The sequence below is a fragment of the Triplophysa rosa genome, linkage group LG10 (genome assembly GCF_024868665.1).
Source record: "Triplophysa rosa linkage group LG10, Trosa_1v2, whole genome shotgun sequence".
NCBI classification, from domain to species: Eukaryota; Metazoa; Chordata; class Actinopteri; order Cypriniformes; family Nemacheilidae; genus Triplophysa; species Triplophysa rosa.
This window is the reverse complement of record NC_079899.1, coordinates 26,605,309-26,630,242: the sequence shown is the minus strand read 5'-3', so window position 1 is coordinate 26,630,242 and position 24,934 is coordinate 26,605,309. Positions and strand designations below refer to the sequence as shown.

At 42.1% G+C, this 24,934-nt stretch overlaps 1 protein-coding gene across 1 annotated transcript; it reads right to left on the bottom strand.

Annotated features, from left to right (window-relative positions):
- Positions 1 to 18,629: 18,629 nt before the first annotated feature.
- Positions 18,630 to 21,337, bottom strand: LOC130560838 (psychosine receptor-like). Its single transcript, XM_057344885.1, has 2 exons — positions 21,192 to 21,337; positions 18,630 to 20,343 (listed from the first exon to the last, which is right to left on the bottom strand). Exons 1-2 carry the CDS (start codon positions 21,335 to 21,337, stop codon positions 19,347 to 19,349), a joined length of 1,143 nt encoding a protein of 380 aa, XP_057200868.1. The 3' UTR covers positions 18,630 to 19,346.
- Positions 21,338 to 24,934: the final 3,597 nt, after the last annotated feature.

The window sequence follows — 24,934 nt, the reverse complement described above, 5'->3', positions numbered from 1 at the left end:
CATCTTTTACGATCTCTCCTTCATCTCGATCCACTGGAAGAAACATACACTGCGTCAAGAGGTTTCTATGAACCACTCTCTCTGATCCTCCATCCTCTGGCCGCACCACGTACACAGGTAAACCTGGTTGCTTCCTGACCACAACATATGGCCCTGCCTCCCATCGATCTCTCAACTTCTGCTTCCCCTCCACATGACAGACCTTGACTAAGACTCTATCTCCTGGACTGAAGTCTTCACTCTTAGCTCTTTTGTCATAATACTTTTTCTGTTGCCCTTTTGCCAGCTGAGATGTCTGATTAGCCAGGGCATAGGCCTGCATCAGAGAGTCATACAGGGTCTGTACGTATTCACTGTATCCACCCGGCTGGTCCGTTTTGGGGGACCCGAAAATGAGGTCCACTGGGAGCCTTGGATGTCTGCCGAACATGAGGTAGTAGGGGCTGTATCCAGTAGAGTCATGTCGCGAGCAGTTATATGCGTGTGTCATGGCATCCACATACTCATGCCACCGGGGCTTCAGGCGTGGTTCTAGTGTTCCCAGCATGTTCATCAGGGTGCGGTTGAATCTTTCGGTGGTCCCGTTGCCCTGGGGGTGGTAGGGCGTGGTGTGGGTTTTAGTGATGCCAGTACACTTGCATAGCTCTTTTACAATTGCACTTTCAAAATTGCGCCCTTGATCAGCGTGTAACCTTGCTGGAAACCCAAACCTGCAGAAGAAATTCTTCCACAAGACCCTGGCTACTGTTCCTGCCTTTTGGTCCCTGGTAGGGTAGGCCTGCGCATAGCGAGAAAAGTGGTCCGTAACAATGAGCACATTCTCCATACCACCCTTGGACTTCTCCAGCATCAAGAAGTCCACACAGACCAGCTCCATCGGGGCACTGGTATGGATACTGACAAGGGGAGCCCTGACGTTGGCTGTGGGAGTTTTTCTAAGGCAGCACCTTTCACACTGTTCGCACCAAGCCTTGATCTCCTGGAACATTCTTGGCCAGTAAAATCTTTCCCTTATTATCTGTAATGTCCTCTCGAATCCCAGATGCCCTGAATCATTGTGAAGGGCTATTTTGATGGTTTCACGCAGCTTTTCAGGCAGTATTAGTTGCTCCACCACCCCTTTTTTACAGTCTCTGATGCTACGGTACAGGATCCCGTTTTTCCTACTAACCTCCTCCACTCTTTTAAGAGGAGATCCCCAGTGGCTCCCACTTTCCTCCTCTCGCTGTGGCTTGGTTTGTGGTTTCTGCTCTTAAAGTGGAGGATGGGACCGATATCTCTGTCCTCCTTCTGCCCCGCTCGAAGCTCCTGTATGGTCATAGCAGGCAATGTCTCCATCCCCACATCCACATACACCTCACTGGTCTCCTGAACGCTTTCCGGTTCCTCTGTGCCAGCTGTATCCTCGCCTGAGACCTCATCATGTCTTGGTCCACTAGTCCTCAACTGCTGCGGGCATGACTGCAGGGTCCCCGCCACCTCCTGGTTGGACATACGTGATAGCGCATCAGCGTTGGAGTTATCCTGTCCCCTCCGATACTGGATGTCAAAGTCAAATGTGGACAAATGAGAGACCCATCGCTGACCTGTGGCGTCGAGTTTGGATGAGGTCATTACATATTTCAGAGGATTATTGTCCGTCAGGACGGAGAACTTGCGCCCGTACAGGTGGTCATGGAACTTATCCGTCACGGCCCACTTGAGAGCGAGGAACTCAAGCTTGTGTGCCGGATACCTCGTCTCAGGTGGGCTCAGGCCTCTGCTCGCATACGCAATGACCCTCTCCACCCCATCTTGGACCTGTACTAACACTGCACCAAGCCCCATTCCTGAGGCATCAGTCTGCAGCAGAAAGGGTTGACTGTAGTCCGGATAGCCTAACACTGGAGCACTAATCAGCTTTTCTTTTAAAAACTGAAAGGCCTCCTCGCATTCAGCAGTCCACAGAAATGGCTGGTCAGGGCTTGTGCCTTTCTGGGCCCCTCTTTTTTTCTTTTTAGGGTCACCGGAGGTAAGGCGGTATAACGGAGCAGCCATGTTAGAGTAACCCTTCACGTACCTCCTATAATAACCTGAAAAACCCAAAAACCGCAGCACTTCCATACGATTAGTAGGCCTCTCCCAATCCTTGACCTTGTTGATCTTCTCTGGGTCTGTCCTGATGCCCTCCGCAGACACCAAGTGACCCAGGTACTGCACTTCCTTCCTCACAAGCTGGCACTTGGACGGCTTCAGCTTCAAGCCATGCTCCCGAAGCCTATCGAAAGCCAGCTGGAGCCTCTCTAAATGTTCATTAAATGACTTAGAGAAAATTATAATGTCGTCAAGGTAAATGAGGAGATGGGTAAAATTTAAGTCCCCAAAACAGGAGGTCATCAGTCTTTGAAAGGTGGAGGGTGCGTTTTGCAGCCCAAAAGGCATTCTATTGGCCTCAAACAGCCCCATGGGAGTGCTGAATGCTGTCTTGTGCTTGTCTTGTTCCGCAACCTCCACCTGCCAGTATCCAGATGTAAGGTCAAGGGTGGAGAAGTACTTTGCTTGTCCCAAAGCCTCTAAAGCCTCCTCTATCCTTGGCAGAGGGAATGCATCTCGAGTGCCGCAGGAGTTGAGCTTCCTGTAGTCGATACACAAACGGAGTGACCCATCCTTCTTGGTCACAACCACCACAGGGGATGCGTACGGACTTTTACTGGGTCGAATGACTCCTGCTGTCTCCATTTCCACCAATAACCGCCTCACATCTTGCCACTGGGAGGCGGGTATTTTGCGGTATGGCAGTCGAAAAGGCCTCGGGTCAACCAGGGGAATCTCATGATGTACTGTTGTGGTGTGACCATAGTCCATGGGATGTTGGGAGAACACATCTGCATTCTTGTCCAGCATATCCCTAAGTAGTGCACGTTGGTCCTCACTTTCCACCGCTGCTCCACTAAGGTCAACCCCACAGCTAGTCACCACTTGGTCCAGACTGAGACCAGCCCCTCTGCTCCCAGCTTCACCATGATTTTTACCTGGGAACTCTACCACCTTGTCCACCAGGACTGCACTGGCCAGACTTGTGTGTCGTCTGATCGTAATGACTCGCTGGGAAAGATTCATCACTCTAACTGGAGCACACCCTCTTTTCACATTAGCAAGCACTTTGGCCACTAAAACATCCTGGGGGAGCTGCAAGGAAGCATGGCCCTCTATCAAGGCCGTATAAGTCTTCCTTTGAGGGCCAGCTTTAATCCTACACCTTAAATCCATCTCCTTTCCACCAGGGAGGTGTATTGTACGACCAGTGTAAACAGCAGGACCCACAACATCATGTATTTCACTTTGCTTGGCGCTTCCCACCTTCAGTAAAGCCGTGTACCACTCTGGATGCTTCTCTTTGACCTGGTGCAGAAACTGCGAACCATAAGCTGCTTGAAGGTGGATTCGGGAGGCTCGAATGACATTAGTTCCCACCAGCAGGGGAACTGAAGAGCGATAGTCGGAATCAGGAACAACAAAGGTAGGTACTGCCTTGAATTCTTTCCCCAGCACCTTCAGGTCGATGTGCAGGACACCACGGTCGGGTATACTCTGACCCGCTGCACCTTCTATCGGTATCGTAGAAGACCGTAACTTCTGTTTCAGTAAAGCTGGGTGGCTCTGCCAGTAGTTGTGCGTAATACTGGTGATCTGCGAGCCAGAGTCGATGAGAGCCTTGCATGCCTTGCCATTGACTTCCACTTCCCCTTCGTTCCTGGGACCCACTAGGGGTGTTTCCCCTCTTTCAGTGTGAATCCTCTTTACAGGTGGGTGGGGCCCTTGCTGTGTACCCATGGATGCCCCAGCTGCCATGGGCACTAAGCGTTTAAATTTTGAGCGCATGAGTGCATGTGTCCATCAGCAGGGGTCTTAGGCCGCTGGGCTTCAGCTTGGCTTGGATCCAGAAGCACTGCTCGGCACACTCTGGCTGTGTGGCCTGGCTCTCCACACCGGTAACAGACAAAGCTTATACTCTGGCTTGCTTTTCCCTTTGCTGGCTGGACTGCTAATGGGGAGGCAAGGGATAGAGAGGCCATTCTCATTTCTAATTGGGACAGCTTAGTCATATGTTCTTCCTGAATGAGGGCTAGCTTCTTAACCATTTCTGTCAACTCTGACATTTCAGATGTGTGCTTTGGCCTATCCATTTTGGTGTTTCCACCCCCTCCTGATGTTACGTGCACCTGAGCATATGTTTTCTTTGCTTTACTCTGCGTCTGGAACTTTTTAGTTTCTCTGGCAAAATTTCGGAGCTCTGCCTGCAGCTCTCTGAAGCTCAAGAGCCTGGGTGCCATTCTAGTGTACACCTCCTCATCGGTAAGGCCCCTCATGAACTGCCTGCTTAGTTTGCTATCTCGATCCAGGAACGGCTTGCCTCCTCTTTGCTTCTCTTCTACCATCCGCAACTTAGCCTCCAGTGCTATAGCATAAGAACAGGCAGACTCCCCTGAATTCTGGCTCCGCTCATAGAAGTCAGCCAGAGGGTCTAGGGAGCCTCGTGTGTCGCTGTATTCGGCCCTCAGTTCCTCGAATGCTTTCTCAGGAGTCTGATCATGGGGAGGTAGGTTAATAATAAGGTTTCGGGCTTCACCACCCAGGTGTCGCACAACAGTGGAGAAGCGAAGGTGCTTTGGGAGCTCTATTGCCTCCAAGAGATACTGCAAGTCGCGAATCCAGTCTTCCACCAGTATCCTATAGTCTGGATTTTCTGTGAAGACTTGAACATTTTTCACCTGATGAGTTTGCATGAAACTGCCATGGGCTGCTATGGGAAGGCACTGGCTGCCGACTGCTCGAGCAGAAGGCCTGAACTGAGTCACATGCGAGTGGGCCGATTGGCTGGCAGATGTAGGTGGAGGGGCAGTTTGCGAGAGAGCATCAACATGCACGTTAAGGTTGGAATAGGGAATCTGTGTCTGTTGCGAAGACAGTTCAAGAGAAGCATCAGCGGTTGTATTGTTTAACGCTGCCTGAGGGCTATGTAGAGTCATGCTGGGAACCCATGCATTAGCAGATGGGAGCAAGGGGGTGGATCCACTATAGCCTGGAACCTGAGTGGCGTGAAATGTGGCTTCTGGGGAATACACTTGAAGGGCCTGCCCAGCGGTCACGTGCTTAACTGTAATATTCGCCTCTGGTGACCTCTGACTCGGTGCAGGCACAGAAGGGGGATACGAATAACTAGAGTAAGCCTGGGGGCCGGGCCTAGTCAGCTGGGCCGGATATGGTGATGCAACTGGAATGGGTCCGGGTGACTGCTGTTCATCTGGTATTTCAACAAAACTATGATGTGTAGAGCTTTGCCAACATGTGGCTCCTGATGGCCCCAGGCCACTGCGTTTGCGTACAGAGGCATCAACCTACCTATCTACCTGGCCACCGTTTCTCACATCTGGGCTGGTGTCTAAACAGAGTGGCGGTACCTGCCCTGATGCCCCAGTGCCTGGCAGCCTTGTTGCATGGGCTGGTGTCACGTACTGGTCAGCATAGAGCAAGTTCGTTGGGGGTGGTGGCGCATGCCTTCTAAGGGCAATGGTAGGTAATTTGTGGCATGCTCAGCTGTCGGCGGGAGACTGGATTCGTGGCATATGGAGCTATGCAAGTTTTGAGTTGAGTTTGCATAAGTCTGCGACATTGTAGAATGTAAACATTTATTTACTATGTGCAAGCAGGTCAAATGGCAGTGTAATTGGCTTGTAAGTAGGTGTAATGTCAAAAGTTGTAATCTCGTAGAAACAAAACAAAAAATTTTTATCAATAAACCATCAAATATGTTTTACATAACAGCAAATCACTCAAATCGAAACAACAAAACAGTTCAGTTTCCCATCAAGCTGTAAAGGATATAGCGGTGACTATGCATCCCCAAAATCACCAGTTTGGTTAGAATTCAGTTTGTCCATTACATAAGAGTTCAGCACTCAAACCACTGGCTGTAGAATCTCTTCCACTTCAGTCTAGTGGTTCCACGATCCGGGTCACGGCACCAAAGATGTAACCCTCTCGCTCTCTGCGTGCTTGCTGGCCTCTAGCACCGCCGCTGCTGCTCTGCGTTGTGTTGTGTGTGTGCGTGCGTTCGTGAGTGGTGGTAGAGAAGAGACGCGACACAGAGGCGTTTCCAATCGTGGCTTGACCGTTTATTCCACAGCACGGCATCTATAGTGTTGATAACATGAACTCACTTAAGGTTTATCTAATAAAGTACATTCCAATGCACCTTCATTTTAATAACAATCTCTCGCCGCTTATATAACCATGTATAGCTTTGCATCAGCCACCCCGTATTAACCACACTCAAAAGAGAAAACAAAAAAAAACATTTTAACCCTCCATATTACTCTGCTTTTAGGTCTCTAGCAGTTTAGAACATAAAATGTCTCAATAGACAGAACTTTAGAGTGACAACAACAAAGACACTTTAAATTGAAATTTCCGCTACTATTAACACGTCTTACCTATAGTGTTGATAACATGAACTGAAGAAAAGATGGCGCACTACACGCCTATCAACACTATGGTACATCAAGAAGCTCAAAACAGTGCTAAAAATACTTGAATCTGGCGTAACACAACAGTGTCATAGCGACATCTTGTGGACAACACATAACACTGCCCTACATCTACATATAATCAGACAATATTATTAACAACATTAAAATCAGACGTTCAGCAGCGTGGCGCGAAATAAACGCGCGGTTTTTAACAAAGCGGCGCTCATCAGCTGAAGGAAACGCTGGCCTCGCGATCTTTGATGTCATCGGCCTGCTGCGCCACATCGTCGAGCAGTGCACTACTTTTTAAATGTGAAAAAGTAACAACGGTTGCAACATTACTATTGGAAAGAAGACAAAAATTATAACAGGAATAAAGAAATATAAACATATCGAACGCACCTTTGAGTAAAATGCACGCAGCACTCGTCACAGTCACATTTACATAGCCTTCCAATCACAATGCAGGAGGGGCGGGACCAACAAGTAGGCACATTGCACTAAACAACAACAACAACAACAATCCCATGTGATCTTTTTAATAAGTAAACATTTCATTTAATATCAGATGGCACATCAGTGTTAATGTTATTAAAAACTATCTGCAAAATCGGATGCTAGCAAGACATTACTTCCATTGATATGTGGCAGCCAAAAACGCAGAGCTTCAAAAAACGCTCTCAAAGCGCCGCTGTATGGACACATGGCCTAAAGTCAAGTAATGTTTTTTAAATATCGTGTTATATGGAAGCATATTGGTAGCAAATGTATTATTTGAAATGCAATACGCAAAATGGCAATTTAATGTCATGTAAAATGACAAAGCTGGCTTCACGCAATGACGCTGTATCGGAGAGGGGGGCGTGGCCAGCTCGAAATGCATTTTCATTCAAGTCCACATTGAATTTTGCAACACTCAACGCGCTGCGTGTAAATGAAAATGCAATCCCAAATGTTCAGCCTGTTAATGTTAATGCATTCTGGGAAAATAACATTTGAATGATCATTTTGCTACAGTTTTGCTTGACTATCTTATACATATAAAATCAATCTGGGGAATGCATTTTCATTTTAATTTTGCAACTTAAAGAGCGTTAAAATATCAATTTAAATTATATATTAAAACTGATGTAGGAACTGACAATTTAAATTATATTATTGAATTGTCATTTTCATTTTGGACCTAATGTTGCACATATGTTGTTTTAAATGTATATTTAAATACATAAATGCATTGTCATTTTACATACTGTATAGACGCCTTTACTGTTAGTAAACATTGTGACACGTTTTTGTGAGCGGAGCTTAGCTGGAGGCAGTAAGATCCCACTGACTGCATCATGGTAGCACGTTTATGTTTGCTTGCATTTTGACAATGACTAGAAAAAATCTGATTAAGTTTTAACATTTAAGGTCACTCACTGTCTAGGACCGCGATTGTTTTTGAAAAAGTTCACTTTAACGCCATGAACCTGGCCGACCTGTACGCGCTCTCAATGGATCCAGGGAAGAACTGAAAGGATTACCTCCAGTTAAGTGGCCTGACATCTACACCTATTACATCTAGACAGAGAAGCCAAGCGTGTATAGTAAAGATAACATGAGAGCATATACATCTAAAGATGCCTGCGTGTACTAACAGTGGCAAACGTTAGCAAATGCGTCTACTTGAACACAAACCTGATACATAACATGAGCCTTCTCTCTGTTCCCTCTCCCTTTATATTAATGCACTTGTGACAACTAAAGAAAAAGAGAGGACAAACACTTTCCTTTATGTTTAGTTTCTGACCGATAGTTGCTAGTTGTATAACTAACAAAGTTAGCAAGCATACCCTATGAGTACAAAATCTAACGCTAACTTATGTGAAAAATAACATTGTTCCCCAGTTTATGATTTGGGCATAGCCTACGTGAGATACATACCCAAATCATAATCCACACCAACAAAAGACAGTAGCTGTATAATCTTAATTGTTAAGAAGTGAAATGCGAGCATGTTTGATCATTGTTTCGGTTCAGTCCGCTAGTTTTATTGTGTTTAACTACAGCTGTCGTCAGTGTTTTTGTTTGACAGTGGCAGCAGGTATGTGTTAAAATATCAAATTGGAGACTGTATTCTGTCGATTGTGGCACTAAACAACACAACAAGATGATATTTTAATCTCCTTATTTAGCCCAATCTGTGCTGGTTTGTATTGGCCACCTCCAGTTTTCCTTTTGTTTTGCCTCCAGCTAGAGCTGTGACGTAAGCGTGACGTCGGCAAGAAAAGGGTCTATTGCCATTTTACATACTGTGTTTCCATTTTGCCTATTGCATTTCAAATTGAAATTTGCTTCCAATATGCTTCCATATGTTTAGGAGTTGAGCGCACATGAACACCACAACAAAATACAAGTGGATTTTCTTTGATGTGTGTCAGTGAGAAAACACGACAGAAGGGATGAACGCGACGTGACACCTATAGCAAAGGTAAATTTGTTGAAATTTGTGTAACGTTACTCACCTCAGAAGTTGATTTCAGAGATTTTTTGTTTCGTACATGCTGCAGGTTATTGAAATATAAGCAGATTGGTAGACATTTAAACATTTAGCCTATGTAAGAGAACAACTTAAACGCACCCTGACCACTTTGAACACTTTAGTGGAAAATAGCATAGCAACACCTTGGCAACCATATCCCTGCATATTGGCTTTTTTGCACGTGCTATAAGCAAACCAATAAACCATGTTTTTATTTTTACTGCAAATACAAAGAATCCTATGGTTAAGGTTAAACCCTAATAAATATTTGCAGCTGAACCCAAATGATTTTTAGAATTTACAGAAATGATATCATTATTGATACTCATATTGTGGTTGCCAAGGCATTGCTGTATATGTTGTTGTATTTCTTTTCTATGCTTTCCATATTAAAATATTAAGAAAAATATAAAACTAAATAATAAAACTAGCTGAGGTTACTGTTTAGCACAGTGAGCCCGGTTTTCGCTGCTCTTGTGTATTCTGCTCTGTTTGCTGCTGTGATTTCTTCCCTTGTTTGTCTCTTGTAAGCTGATTTTGATAAAAGCGTCTGCTAAATGTAAATGTTATGTTATGTTGATCCACTATGTCATTTGCTCTGTTGGATGATGTTTTCAGCGTTTGCTGGTAAAATGAATGCAGTGTTGTAAACAAGACGAACAGGCTCAAGTGTGAAGGAAATGAGAACAGTTATATTTTCTGTGATGTTCAGCTGAGATGTCTCACTATGTGTTCAAACATTGCTGTGTCTCACAGTCGGATGTTATTGAGTTAATGAACAAGATGAATTCAGTGCTATACGCTTACAGAGAGCTGATCCGTACACAGCTGTGCTTATTATTGTACCTTATGAAAACTAACCATGATTCAACTATACTAATCATGCTCTCTTTGTTAAAGGCGGAATGGCTGATTTGGTGAATGCTAACTTTAGCCTGCTAGCACTGAAATCATGATCCCACCCTCCATGCGAATCGTCGTCCAAAGCCACGCCTCCTCCAAAACACATGAACGCGCACAAACCAGAAACCAATGAAACCATGTCTCATTCACCAGTGAGAACACGTTACAGTACAAAGTAAATAACGTTACTACAGCGAAAACAGCTAGCGTAAACAACAGCTTTAAAACGGGATTTGATGCAGCATAGTTCCCGTTAGACGCTAGGTAATGGTGAAATACATAAAGTCCACAAACTACATAAGCAACATAATCAAAACCCATCAATACCGGATCATAACATGTACCTACCTGTCCAGAAGTTACCATGGCATCATCTTTGAAACCCTTGACTCCTGTAGCTGCTCCCAGTGCGGAAAAGCAACACTGATTAAAATCATACATGTCAACACTCCCGTTTTGCCAGGATTTTCCCGTTTTCACACCCATCTCCTGTGAAACCTCCGGAACACAATCGCGAACCGACCGAGCGGGAAACCCCCAGAAAGCGACTGCAAACCGACCGCCAGGGACCCCGGAATGCGTTCACCAATGGAATTCTGCTTTCACCTCTTTGCTGATTAGAGTTGTGGTAATTTTTAAGATGGTCTTTATTTTTGTTTGTGCACTTGCAAACTTGCACACATTTAACAAGGGAAAAGTTATGTTGCAGCTGTTTGTGACCGTGCTAATGACGTACAGTGTCTGTGTGAACAGGGTGCGCAGTGGGATGCAAAATACGTTGACTGAAAATGTACACACGACATATCATTTTCGTTCGCCAACCCTCCATCCCCCCCAAAAACAACTTAGCTCTGTATTCTGTGGTTGGTTATATGAGACCAGTTTTACTGCACTTATGCTTTTTGTTGTCCTTATGTTGTTCCAATTGATCCATTGTTTACCTCATGTAAGTCGCTTTGGATAAAAGCGTCTGCTAAATGAGTAAATGTAAATGTTTTTTTGGTCCGTTGCCTTTCACAGACGATATATAATTATAAAAATATCATTGTACCACTTTACTTATTGATTTCTATCAGGATGTAAAGACATTTCCAACCAGCATGACAAAAAATGTTTCTGGCCAGGATCACCTATTCTGCCTTTAAATTTGTAGTAAAAACATAGTAACCACTCATTTCAATCAATCTGCCAACAAACACAGTTACACTGATCTACTGAAATAAAACCATGGCTCATTTTCATGATCACGAGGGATACAGCATCGCTATCTGAGCAAAATACATCAGATCATCAGATTCAAGGAACAGCAGTCAATTGTGTGTTGAAAGCTGAAGGTGTCCAAGGTTAACGTAACCTCGATTGAATCTGCCTGTAATAGATCATGTGTGTTCATCCAGTCATGCCTTCAGCTCAGATCATGTCACGGGTGAGTTTTCATTGGCTCTTTTTATGGCAGGTGGTCAGAATGTTAAATGTGGTGTCAAAGATCCTGTAATAATGTTCATGAAAATAAATGACCACTGCGGCTGAACTGACTATTGAAAGGCTTCAGTAGTTCACTGTAACCTGACATTGAGTTTGTTTGGAGAAACATACTCGGTTGGCAAGGTTTTATGCAATACACACAATTCGAGCCATGCAAACTCAATTCCATGTGTTGTTGGGTTCATTTTATAATGCGACACAATACACATCTAGGCATGGGCCGGTACAGTATGACATTTTGACAGAATGATAATCTTAATGCAAAATATCACGGTTTCACGTTATGGTAGGATTGTGGTTACACCTTTAAAATGTGTTCTTTTAGTTGTCTGGGTAAATAAACATTGAACACCATGTATTTAAATTTTTACCAACACAAAATATTTGGAACAATAGTAAACATGTACAGAATGTCAGGTTAAATCAATGCTTAGTACCCATTTTATATTATGCATTTGGCAGACGCTTTTATCCAAAGTGACTTACATTGCATTGTATTATACATTTGTTTCTGACTATATGCAATCCCCTGGGATCCAACCCATGGCCTTGGCATTGCTAGTGCCATGCTCTAACCACTGAGCCACAGGAAAGCTACCCCTTTCTAGTCTTTTTTTAATGTCTCTTCCTCAATTCGGCTCGGCAGAATAATAGTCCTCCGCTGCTGCAGTTGTACAGATTCTTAACGCGGATAATGCAACTACATTTAATCTCTTTCTCATCAAACAACCGTAACAAACTAACACACCATAGCGGGGCAGAGCCTATACAGAGCTTTCCTCTGGCCTGGGTACACAAATCCACATTTGGCTAACCCGCGCGTGTAAGAGAAATAGCTAAAGGTGTTTATTTCATAAATATGAATGTACCTTGCGTCTTCTCCCGTACATTGCACATTAGTCTAATACTTTGGCCTGTTTAGATGAGCAACTCTTAAAATCTGCATAGGAAAGCTGCGGGACGCACAAAGACAACGCACAATTTCTTTGACTTGGGAAGTTTATTTTTCATCATTTTGCGTTGCAGTCCTGTGTGCGAGCGCGTAGCAGCTGGTGCCGCATAAGGCAGTCCATCCTTTTGACGTACACGGACCTATATAGCACTAGAGTGAATAATTTGAGTGAAAGACGTTGTATTTCATGTTTTTAATTGATTTCTCTGTGACATTTTGTCTACTGTAGCTGTACTGACATTAAAATGTAATGCAATTCTGTATATTGTCAAGACGAATAAAAATAATCATACACTTTTTGTATAGCCTTCATTTTGTGTTTGTTATGGAGAAATTTAGCCTAAATGTGAGATCTGGAATTGTGATATACATTTAAAGGGATCCGTTGGGACAAAAATCATTGCGGATGAACACAGAGTGAATTCTCAGCGGGAGCGGGTGGGTGCAGCTGGCACTGGCCAGTTGTTCTCTACACTCAAAAACAGGGGGAGAAGTTTCATCATCAAACAACACCATCAAATAACAAATACATGCATTAAGATTAAACAAAGTGACTTTACGCACAACATTTTGAAATATTCTCTTTGTTTATGGTAAGCCTGGCAAAGTGCAAGCTATATATTTACTGCCGTCATGTACACTTCTGTCTAGTTCAGAAATATGTCCGTAAGTGGTTATTATCTCTTTTCTTGCTGAGGATCTCATCTACAAGTCCTGCTAAATGCCATAATAGTTTGTGTAAATGGACCTGAATGACTGTAGCTGCTTAGCAGCATCTTTGCTCCCCCTGTTGGTGACCTTTGCAACTGTTCATAACCTATTGTAGCTCATTCTAAAAATACATTTTAAGATGTTCATTAATTCATTTTCCCAGTTTAAACTAAATACAGAAAAATATTGTAATTTCCTTTTTTATTTTGTGAAAGAAATGAAAAAATGAAAGTTTGTTCATCTTCCGTTTTTGATTTGAAAACGAATATCGAATGGACAAAAGATAACCTGATTCTTCTGGACTAGTGTTTACATCTTGTGAAGTGGTCTATAGTCTGAACGTTTTAGGTTGATGCAGATAGCAGAGAAAAGTGTGTGGAAGATGATCAATAATCAGAAATAATGTCAAATATGGATGTTGGTTATATAGGCCGAGTCCAAAATCGCATACTCAATGGGTAGGTACTCAGTTTCTGTAGGTACGTACTCAACGGGGCTAAATGGGTAGGTACTGTTTTCCCTGAATGGGTGTAGTAGAATGCGATCGGCCGTTGTCTGCCATATTGATGATCTTCTTCTCCTTTTTAATGGCGGGGAGCAAATTACTTTTGTGGTGCATGTCGCCACCTCCTGTACTGGAGTGTACACGGCCAGAGATTAAATACGCGACGTAATAACAAGCGCAACAACTCAAGTTATGAGAGACAGGTGCATTAACATCAGTAATGCTAACTTTACCTTCCATGAGTTTTCCAGCATTTGCAACATGTTTGTAATGCCTTCACAAAGGAGACGTCGGGCAGCTGCTCAACGATCTCGCCTTAGGAGAGCACTGCTGATTTGATTGTCAAGGAATATAAGTATTATTGCTTATAAATTAAGTTTAGCCTATAAATGCATTGCTAGCCCACACCTACACTTGTGCACAATATTATTGATAAGTGCTGACCAATACTTATTTTTTTTCCTGAAAATGATATTTACGTTTTACAATTAGTCATTTATCAGACGCTTTTATCCATATATTGATATATTGTATTAAAATAGGCTACTAAATGTAATTGTATTGCCATATGCCATCTATGCATTAACACAGACTACAAAAGTGTGAATGCATACGTTTTCAGTGAAGCAATGACATAATGCATGAAGTAATGTAATATGTTTTATTTACAGGAAACTATAGAATAAACATGAATAAAAAATACGTAAATTTGATGTAAGAAAATAAATGCATTTAATAATTATTAATACATATACAAGTAAACATCACATAAATCAAAGCTTTATTTCAATTTATTGTTGTAACAAATGATCCTGTATCTACAGGCGTTGAACCCCACACCCTACTGCCATCTCACAGCTGACCACCTTCACCACCTCCGTGATGTTAACCAGTGTGCTCATCTGTCCCTGTGACAGTCAAACAAGATTCAAGTGACCTCTGTGGTTTGTGCTCAACACTGCATTTAAATGTGGAGGTAGTTGCTCAGGTGTTGACTCGCTGTTTATTCAACTCAAATTTTCCTGAATTCATCAACTGTACTAATGGACAAATAAAATATATACATTATGTTTAGTTACTTAAGTAAATATGTTTATTTACATGACTTATATGTATCTATGCAAGCAGTGAACAATGCTTTGTACCGCATGTTAACAGACGTAAGCTACATTACTGTGATATGTATTTCATATTGTGACGTGCTCATTTGCAATACTTGTCGAGAACATGACAGGCCACATGTTACACAGACATTAAAAAGCGTCTTTAACTTGCGTATGGTTTTAATATATGTCACGTTAAGTCTACTTCGAAGACGCGTGTGTGCGTGGAACGCACCTTTAAGCTAGACATATTAAAACACTGCATTTTCACAGCAAAATCACAAATTTACTTTACTATGTAGCATCTTACAGGTTAACTTTACGCTACAGCACTTCAACAAATGCGACTGAAACGCGTTGTTGGCTAGTAATACTCACATTAGAAAACACCTGCCTCGCAGTTCTCCGCTATTCTTCTGTATGAACTGATCCTGTCCCGTGGGCTCATGGGATAGATCAGTATCCCAAGTATCTGTGGCTGGGTGCTTCAGAATGTGGGCGTAACCAGTACGCCATCCGGGAATTTCTCACCTACTCTCTTATGAATACTGAGGATTCAGACATACTACTGTGTTTTCTCATACTATATAGTGAGGCGTAAATCTCGTGAGAAATAGTGCCCCAGCCGGGAAATTCTCGCCTACTGTTTTATGAAGACCGAGGTTTCGGACATACTATTCGTTCGCCTACTGCTTTTCGCCTACTATATAGTATGGCAGTATGCGATTTCGGACTCAGACATAATTTTCTGTTTAAGCCATTCTATCGCACGTCACATTATTTAGTAAATTATTGTATATCACATTTTTCTTTAATATCGTGCAGCCCAATTGGTTATATATATTTTTTCAATATATTTTAAAACAATTTAAATTGATTTTAGAAAAATAAATATCGTATCGCATAGGTAAGGGATAATGTACAGGCAGCCGGATGTTATCGCAGAAATAAGCCCCGACGCGAAGCGGAGGCGATAACAGCCGGTTGCTTGTACATTATCCCGCTTATTACACGGCTTCTGGCCACATGAGAAAAAAACTGGACATAGAATGTGAATTTGAAATATTTTATTAGCTCATTTTTACCGAATGCAGACCTTCCGCGAGGAAAAGCCGTTTAGTTTCGGTTTTAAAGTAAGAAACAACGTTCAGATGTCACGAACAGGCAATTTGGTTTAACCATTTGTAAATATAATGTCATATATGTTATGAAAACACATATTTATATTTAACTTTGTGTAATATTAATGGGTGTTATTAGTATCGAGCGGTTGTTATCTGAGAATAACAACCCTTGGAATGTTGCAACTGGCCAATCAGAATCAAGCATTCCAGAGCGCCGTGTAATAAATATATATATCGAATATCAAAATTTTCATTAATATCGCACAGCCCTAGTCATTTTCTTATTTCAGTTGTTATGTAGGAACCGTCTCACCAGCCTGATTTCAAATACGTAGATGTGGTTTGCTGGCATCAAAGTGAGTCCATTTGGAGCAGTGTGTGTGTGTGTGTGTGTGTGTGTGTGTGTGTGTGTTCCATTGAACTCAGTGTAAATTTATCCTGACAGACACGAGCTGTTTTAGTGGTTTGTTCACAGTAGACATCTGATGTAATGCTTCCCTGTAACATTGTCTGTAATCCAAACATCAGCAGATTTCCATCAGCGTTTGAATGACTTTGGGGCTGTTGCTTTCTGAAAAGAGTTTTGTGAGCGTTAACACATGAAAGACATGCAATATTTTGTGGAGAGGTTTCCATGGAAACCATCATTTAATTTAGCTTTGACAAAACACATTTGTCACACGCTGGAGAGACGGCAGACTGAGTTTTACATGAGCCAGACAAACTGGAAGATGACATTAAATCATTATCATGGTTGTATATTTTTATATCATTATATTTTTACGTGTTTTACAGACTGTTGGCATAACTGCTCTCAGAGATATTGACATGTTGGCACATGACTTCATGCAGAGCAACATGTAGTCATTAGGATAATACAAACATCAGAGTTAACCGGAAATAACTTTAAATATAGAGTTATTTCCAGATAATATAGAGTTTTCCAGAAATAATCGTACAGCTGTATCTCTCTTTTATACGTCTGATCAAACTAAATACTCTCTGAAGATACGACGTATGCAATGCTACTGTATAGGCACTCAAGATTAATATGAGATTGGTAGCATCTGCCTGTGATACGTGATCTTTAAGTTTTCTTATATGCTAAGACTCTGTCTACACTAGTGCGGTTTCATTTGAAAACTGAGTTTTCGTTTTCAAAACGCTCTTCATCCACACTAGCGTTTTCAAGCGTTTCCCAAACGCCGTCCATCCACTGAAACGTCTGAAAACACTTACATCCATGTACTGAGAATTGACTTCATAGTTTATACGAGGTTATGTTCATTCACAACTAGTCAACATTTGGTGAAGTATAAGCTTAAAGTTTGAATCATTACAAAACAGAATAAAGTAGAGCTGCAGTTATCTCTGTATGGACGTGTATTTAAGGTTTGAATGATGGATGTTATGTTATTGATCTGTACAAGGTTTTTAACCTCACTGAGGGGAGCACAAGGACATTACTGGATCAGAATATTCTCAAACGCCCTAACCCAGCACTTGTTTTTAAGCAGGACTCCATACACTCACAGCGTTTTAACACTCTCACCATCTCTGTGTCATGTTTCCCATCATGTCACGTGTGTGCGTATTTATGAGGCTGTCAGGAGCCGGTAGATACTGATGATGAAGTCTTCCTGTAAGAGTGTCACGGATGTTCTGACCTCACACAACAAAAATATGACTCATTTACAGTACACCGCTGTGTAGGTATCGGCTTACAAACGTCAAATAAGAGAAATGAATCTTATCAAGATCTACACCTGTCAGTTATCTTGACCTCTCACAAAACCCTACAGATTAATTTAGAAGAACATTTCATTCACATTTTGGAGCTTTTCTGTGTAAAAACACGCTCCAGAATCCTTGTGTGCAGTAGGTGGTTGCCAAGGCGTTGTTTTGTGGTTGATAGTAGGATATGTTATGGAAGGTTGTTAAGTGATGTTTACTGGAGAAAGATCCTCCTGGGCTGCGTTTCCCCAAAGCATCGTAAGCCTACGTTGATCGCAGCTGCTCCATTGGTGACAATGGTTTTAAGATCAACTTAAGGTTACGATGCCTTTGGGAAACGCAGCCCTGATCTATATCAGTTGCCTTTTAGAATTAAGCAAAATTGCAAATCACACAGAACACAAAAAACTCTGTTAATGGATTTATTGTGTTGTGCAAAATATTAGACAGGAAGTGTAGAAATACACAAACTAGAGAATAACGTCTGGTGCATGGACTATATTGATCTTTCTGACCACCGGTACTAAATGTGACAATGCAAATGAAACCATGGCATGATCTAAACTGAACAAATGACCTGATCTCTGTCTGTGCTGCTGAAAACTTCCCGTTCCTCAAAATCACATTGTTGTTTCGTGTCAGATAAGAATACTCATAATGCTGCAGTTTTGAGGAAGCTATTTTCGTAAAGCTTCCTGTTTGAAAGTAAAGTGACAAATTGAAGCTACTAGGGGTAAGATGTGAACCTGGACCACAAAATCAGTCATACGGCTCTCTATTGGCGTACCCCTGTAATGATGTTGTGGAGAGGACATGAACCCCAAAGCAGAAATTCTAAGCTTTACAGATGTCAAACTTGAGTGGGTATTTTAGCTTACTGAAATAAAAACTTCATTGTTTTCAACTACTTGTTCATTGAAATCAAATCAAATATTGACCTAAAAATTATTGGGAAAAACTTAACTAAAGGAAAAATTGAAAGGTTGCCTCAAAAACAAACTGAAATAAGTTTAAAACACTACAATTATAATATTAAACAAAAACTATAATAAATAAAAATGAATTAATATTATATAGCAACATAAACATACATAAAACTAAAGCTAAAACTTGAACTAAATTTAACATAAAAACTACAAATCTAAAAACAAAAGCTAATTTTGAATATTAGTCAAACTAAAATCAAAACTACAATAACTCTTTTAAGTGTGTTTTTTGTTCACGGTTTTGCTGCATCCTCTCACAAAAATAGTTTTGATATATGTACAGTGGGAAATTTACAAAATGTCTTCATGGAAGGTGATCTTTACTTAATATCCTAATGGTTTGGCTGGATCATTTTGACCCATTCAATGTCTTGTTGGCTATTGCTACAAATATGCAAATGTATAGCACATATGACTGGTTTTGTGGTCCAGGTCACAAACTTTCTTTTTTCTATAACTGACAATTGAATCAGGTTTCTTTGAATCGATTCTTTATATGTACAATTATCTGAAAGAATCAGTTTGCTGAACAAAATGAGAGGACAGATTTAGATTCAGAATAGAAATCTGATGAGCAAACAATTAAATAGCAAAGCAAATTAAGCAAAGCATCCATGTTTCCATCCAGGGCAATTCTCTGGAGTTAAATCTGAAGTGTTGTTTTCTTGCCACTACTGCCACCAAGTGGAATTACTTCGGTATACTTGCGTACAGACTGCTTTCTAGGACTTTCATTACGCTTCTTTCGGGTCAATATTGTCTGTCCTTATTCACTTAACATTCCATAAAACACTTCGTAACCAGTGATTGCTAACATTTACCCGTTCCTGAGATTTGCTCATTTGGCTGTAATATTTGTCTCTTGCACGTTTTCCTGAGGATGAGTAAAGCGTTGGAAGCGCTGGCCTGACCCGCGCGACTCATGAAGCAGTACAGCAGCGGGTCGGCCAGACAGTTGAGCGTTGAGAAGATGATGCTGAGCTTGTAGCCGATGAAGAGCCAGTAGGGGTATGGACATATGTCCAGTAGACTCCTCAGAACCATCATGACGTGAACTGGCCCGAAACAGACGTACAAGGTGAGCAGAACGCTTCCTAAAAGCTTAAACACGCGCCCACGTTCTGTTGACCCGAGCGTCCTGTTCCTCTTCACGTCAAGACAGATTCGCCAACAACAAAATCCCACCACGGCCGAGGGGATGAGAAATCCAACGACGAAGCGAGCGATGTTCACCCTCCTTTGCATTTTGGGTAAGGGAAGCACATCCAAGCAGATCAGATTCTTTTCGTCGTAGACGCTGTCCGGACTCACAGTGATGGCGTTGAAAACGGCAGTAAATATCCAGGCGGTGACGCTGACGGTCACCGCCATCTTGCGTTTTCTAAAAGTGCAAAACTTGAGCGGGTGAACCACGGCCAAGTAGCGATCCACGGCGATGCAGCTGAGCAGAACAGCGCTCGTGTAGAAGTTGGTAAAGAGAAGAAAGACACAGACGGTGCACGCGGCCTCGCCGTGAAGCCATTCATCGCTAAGAGTGAACTGAACCCACACCGGCAAACACGCGATGAACAGGAGGTCAGAGAGCGCCAGGTTAAACAGGTAGACGCCCAACTCGTTCTTCTGACGGATGTGCTGACACGATACGAACAGAAAGAAGACGTTGGACGGGATGCCGAGCACAATCACGGCCAGGTAAAGGCCCACGAACAGCTGCTTCTCTGGATTCGCGGATGGATAACAATCATCTGAATCATTCTGAATGTAACGGGTTGTCGTTTCCACCGGACTTGAGTTCATCTTGAGACCGCTGCAGAGAAACATTTATGTTTTTTATAATTGTGGTTATATTGTTCTGATGACTAAGTAGAAGGAAGTATTTCACCCCAAAATAAAAATGTTGACATCGGAGCTGTTCTCGTTCATAGCTTTAAATATGTTTCTCCTCCAAAAATGAAAATTTGTTCAAACCTGTATAACTGACTTTTTTCCGCAGAACACAAAAGAAGATATTTTGAACTATGTTCACTTGCATTGGTTTAGTGTCCATACAATAGAAGTGAATGGGGTCCGGTGCTGTTCGGTCACAAACTTTCTTCAAAACATCTTCTTTTGTGTTTTTTTGCAGAAGAAAAAAGTCATAAAGGTTTGAAATGACAAGAGGGTGAGTAAATGATGACAGAATTTTTATTTTGAAGAGAAATAAAAGGAGTGTAATAAACACAGGAAGAGTCTGGAGGTGTAAATGAATGTAGATTGTAGAGGTGAAATTGTGATCTTCAATAATTGTGACATCATGTCGGACTCAGAATATCTGACGTAGATGAGACTTCCATTTGCTCTCCATTTAACCTCATTGATGTCTAGGAGAAATAACTGAGATATTAAAGAGATCTCATCCGTCATGTTTCTTTCTTACAGTCTTCCACATCATTTGAAATATTCATATGTAACTCATCTTCAGAACATTGTGTTCTGTGGGCTAAATGAAACCAAGTTGAAACTGATAACAGTATTTTCTTTTTTGGGTGAATTTTCCACTAAGCATTTATTTGACAATATTATGTGTAAACAGAATTACGAAAAAGGAGGAAAAGCGCACGAAACAACATTTGAAATGCAAAACCGTGTACGTTTTCATATGAAATCTAAACTCACCATAAGTGGAGATGATTCAAATCATGTGTGTCATACGTGAAAAACTGAAAAAGATACTGAAAGTCGCCGATGAAGGAAATGCTGCACATTTGTGCTTCAGATGAGAGGAAGTGTGTGGACGACATCACTTCCTTCATGTTTGTCATGAAACCTCGGTGAAGACAGATCAGAAATGTAAAATGATCCCACACATGTCGTCATCACAGTGAGCTTTATATAACCACAATATACACACACACAAATATGTTAAAAGAGCTTTTTTCTTATTATAAAAATGCACATGAAACTGATGGCAAATGGTGATGTAGTGGACATAGCCTTTTCAGGTGAACCGTCTCTTTAACAAAGTGAAACACGTGTCAGAGATAACAGATGCTTTGATAACAGGTTTGCATGCTTGTGACACGCCATCACGTCTGATTTCACCACTGCACACAAATACACACGCTACCAGTCAAAGGATGGACACTTGAATTTATATTTCTCACATTTAGAATAGTGTCATAATAGTCATTGGAACAAAGAATCACAAAGCAGTGGCGTGCACAGGGGAGGGGCCAGGAGGGCTCAAGCCCCTCCCCCTTTGGTCAAAATGTAAAGTGCCCTTCTACAGGCTGCATTCAAATACCCCCACTTGGGGTCTTAGCCACTTGAGAGCACGTACACACGACAGTAAGAGCGCAAGTCTGTCCAATGTCTCAAAAACGCCCTTGAATAGCTTGAATAGCGCTTCCGAGCGGTATTCAGGATAAGTCAAGTGTATCCCATCATGCATCACGCTCTTGATATATCATGAGACATTTTGCTCGGGTCTCATGAGATGTTGCGGAATGTAATTGCTATAATATACTACAACAGTGGTTCCCAAACTTTTTACAATGGCGTACCCCCCAGGGATTTAACATAATTCTGCGTACCCCCTTTCTTACAGTCACAATTGTGGTCTCAAACATTTTTTTATTTGCATTCTAAATACATGTAATTTTCTTTTATCAAACAATAAATGATATATGACTCATATATGAATAAATGACTCACTGTTTAATGACATGGATGTGCTTGAAATGACTTGCATAACTCTGTGATGTTTGGTTGTATCGGAGAAAGTCTGAGTCTCAAATCATTCTCTATGCAGTGTCGATATTTGTGTGCTGAAAAGTGCTGAAAACCCACTCTCACAAAGATACGTTGTGGAGAAGGGCAGTAATGTTTTCAAAGCGCGATCGGCTAAGGCACAATACTCTGCATGCAAAGCTATCCAGAAGTCTGTCAGTCATTTTTGTGCGAAGTCAATTCTCAAAGCGCCACTCGTAGAGATTTCAATGAGACTCTCTCGCTCAGAAACAGGAAGGTGCGCTGTGCTGGTTGCAGAGAATGGATTGCGAATCCTGGTGTTTGAATTGTCTGTCTCGTGAAAGTACTTGCGCAACTGCGAAGACAGCTCAGAAAGGTGTTTCATTATGTTACGCTTCACGCTGTTAGTAAGGCTGAGTTCGTTTGCTAGCAAAAAATCATGCAATGATGAAAAGGCTTCGGTGTTGTTCTCCTTAATGCAATTAGTCCAGAGAGCAAACTTTCTGATCATGGCCTCAGTTTTGTCCTCTACATTAAATATGGTTGTGGCAACTCCCTGCAATCCGATGTTCAGCTCATTCAGACGGGAAAAAACATCACCCAGATAGGCCAATATTGTAAGCCACTCTTCGTCATGTAAGCGGTTACTCAATTCAAAGGGATGGTCGATAAAAAAAGCTTTAAGTTCATCTCTCAATTCAAATAATCGTGTGAGAACCTTTCCCCTGGACATCCATCGTACATCAGTTTGTAGTAACAATGTGACGTGGTCGCTGCCCATTTCATTGCACAATGCAGAAAACAAACGAGAATTCACAGGCCTTGCTTTAATAAAGTTTACAATTTTTACAGCATCTTGCAAAACTTCCTTAAGACGTTCAGGCATTCCTTTGGTGGCCAGCGCTTCTCTGTGGATGCTGCGATGTACCCAAACCGCGCAGCGCGCAACTGCTTGCACACGTGTTACCAGTCCACTCCGCCTGCCTGTCATGGCTTTGCTCCATCACTACAAATGCCCACACAATCTGTCCACTGAAGTCCATGTGATGTTACAAAGCCATCTAAAAACTTAGAAAATCTCCTCTCCAGTTGCTCTGCCTTCCAACAGTTTGCAAAAAAGTATATCTTCCATAACTGAACCATCATAAATATACCGGACATATGCCAGCAGCTGAGCCAAACCAGCTACATCCGTTGATTCATCGATTTGTAAAGTGTAGAATCTGCTGGATTTTATGCGAAGCAATAGCTGTTTTAAAACGTCTTCTGCATATCAGCGATGCGACGTGAAACTGTGTTGTCTGGTGACGGCATCTTCTGTATTGTTTTTTTGGCTTTTTCCCCAAGCATAATACCCGCAATATCAGCTGCAGCAGGAAGAATGAAGTTCTCCACAATAGTATGGGATTTGCCTGTTTTAGCCACTCTGTAACTCACCATGTAGGATGCTTCCAGTCCTTTCTTATTAAGGTTTTCTTTTCTTCGCTGTTATAAGTGAAAGTGACCTATTAGTCAGATATGGTGACCCATACCCGAAATGTGACCTCTGCATTTAACCCATCCAGAGAGAATAGTGAACACACGCACAGCAAGTGGTGACCACACATACACCCAGAGCAGTGGGCAGCTATCACTGCAGCGCCCGGGGAGCAAGTAGGGGTCAGGTGCCTTGCTCAAGGGCTCCTCAGTCGTTACCCACCGGCCCTGGGAATCCAACCAGCAACCTTCTGGTCACGAGTCCGACTCTCTAACATTAGGCCACGACTGCCCCATAAATGGCAACTGAAACTGCACGAAGACAGCACACATTATTGCACATTTAACACTTCTTTCGGTCGGTATTCTTTTTTGAGGATGCCTTCTGGAATCTCTTCGGCTCCGGAAGTATTTCATAAAGCAATGGAGCACATGATTGAGGGAATACAAGGAGTGCGCGTCTATGTGGATGACATAATATTGTGGGGTACAGAACTACTGGCTGAAACTGAATAAAGAAAAGTGTTAGTTTGGAGTAAAGGAAATCACATTTCTGGGAGACAAGTTGTCAGAGAGAAGTGTTAAACCAGATCAGAGTAAGATACAAGCGATTCTTAACATGCCCAGACCCACCGACAAGAAGGCTGTACAACGAGTGATGGGGATGATCAACTTCATTGGAAAGTTCATACTGAATCTCTCTTCAAAGACAGTGTACATGAGAGAAATGTTCCAAAACAAAACTGAATTCAAGTGGACAGACAATCATGAGAGTGAATGGGATCGCTTAAAGACTCCTCTAACTACAGAACTAGTACTGATTTTCTTTGATCCAACAAAAAGGATAAAGATTTCAACAGATGCATCTAAGGATGGATTAGGAGCGGTGCTTCTGCAAGCAGAGGGAGAAAACTGGAGGCCAGTTGCATATGCCTCAAGAACGATGACTTCAGCGGAGTGTCGATACGCTCAAATAGAAAAAGAATGCCTTGGATTGGTGTATGGAGTGGAAAAGTTTCACAGCTACGTGTACGGACTTCCAACTTTTGTGGCAGAGACTGACCACAAACCATTAATAGCCATTATCAAGAAAAACTTGAATGAGATGTCCCCAAGAATACAACGGCTGACGATGAAGCTTCAAAGGTACGATTTTGATTTAATCTACACACCAGGAAAGTACATAGTGCTGG

Excerpts from the sequence above, each read along its gene's own strand:
- LOC130560838 (XM_057344885.1), bottom strand. The coding sequence starts at position 21,337 with ATGACAAACATGAAGGAAGTGATGTCGTCCACACACTTCCTCTCATCT. Across the intron at positions 20,344-21,191 it reads TTGAATCATCTCCACTTATG|CGGTCTCAAGATGAACTCAA; the intron begins GTGAGTTTAGAT and ends GTTTCTCTGCAG.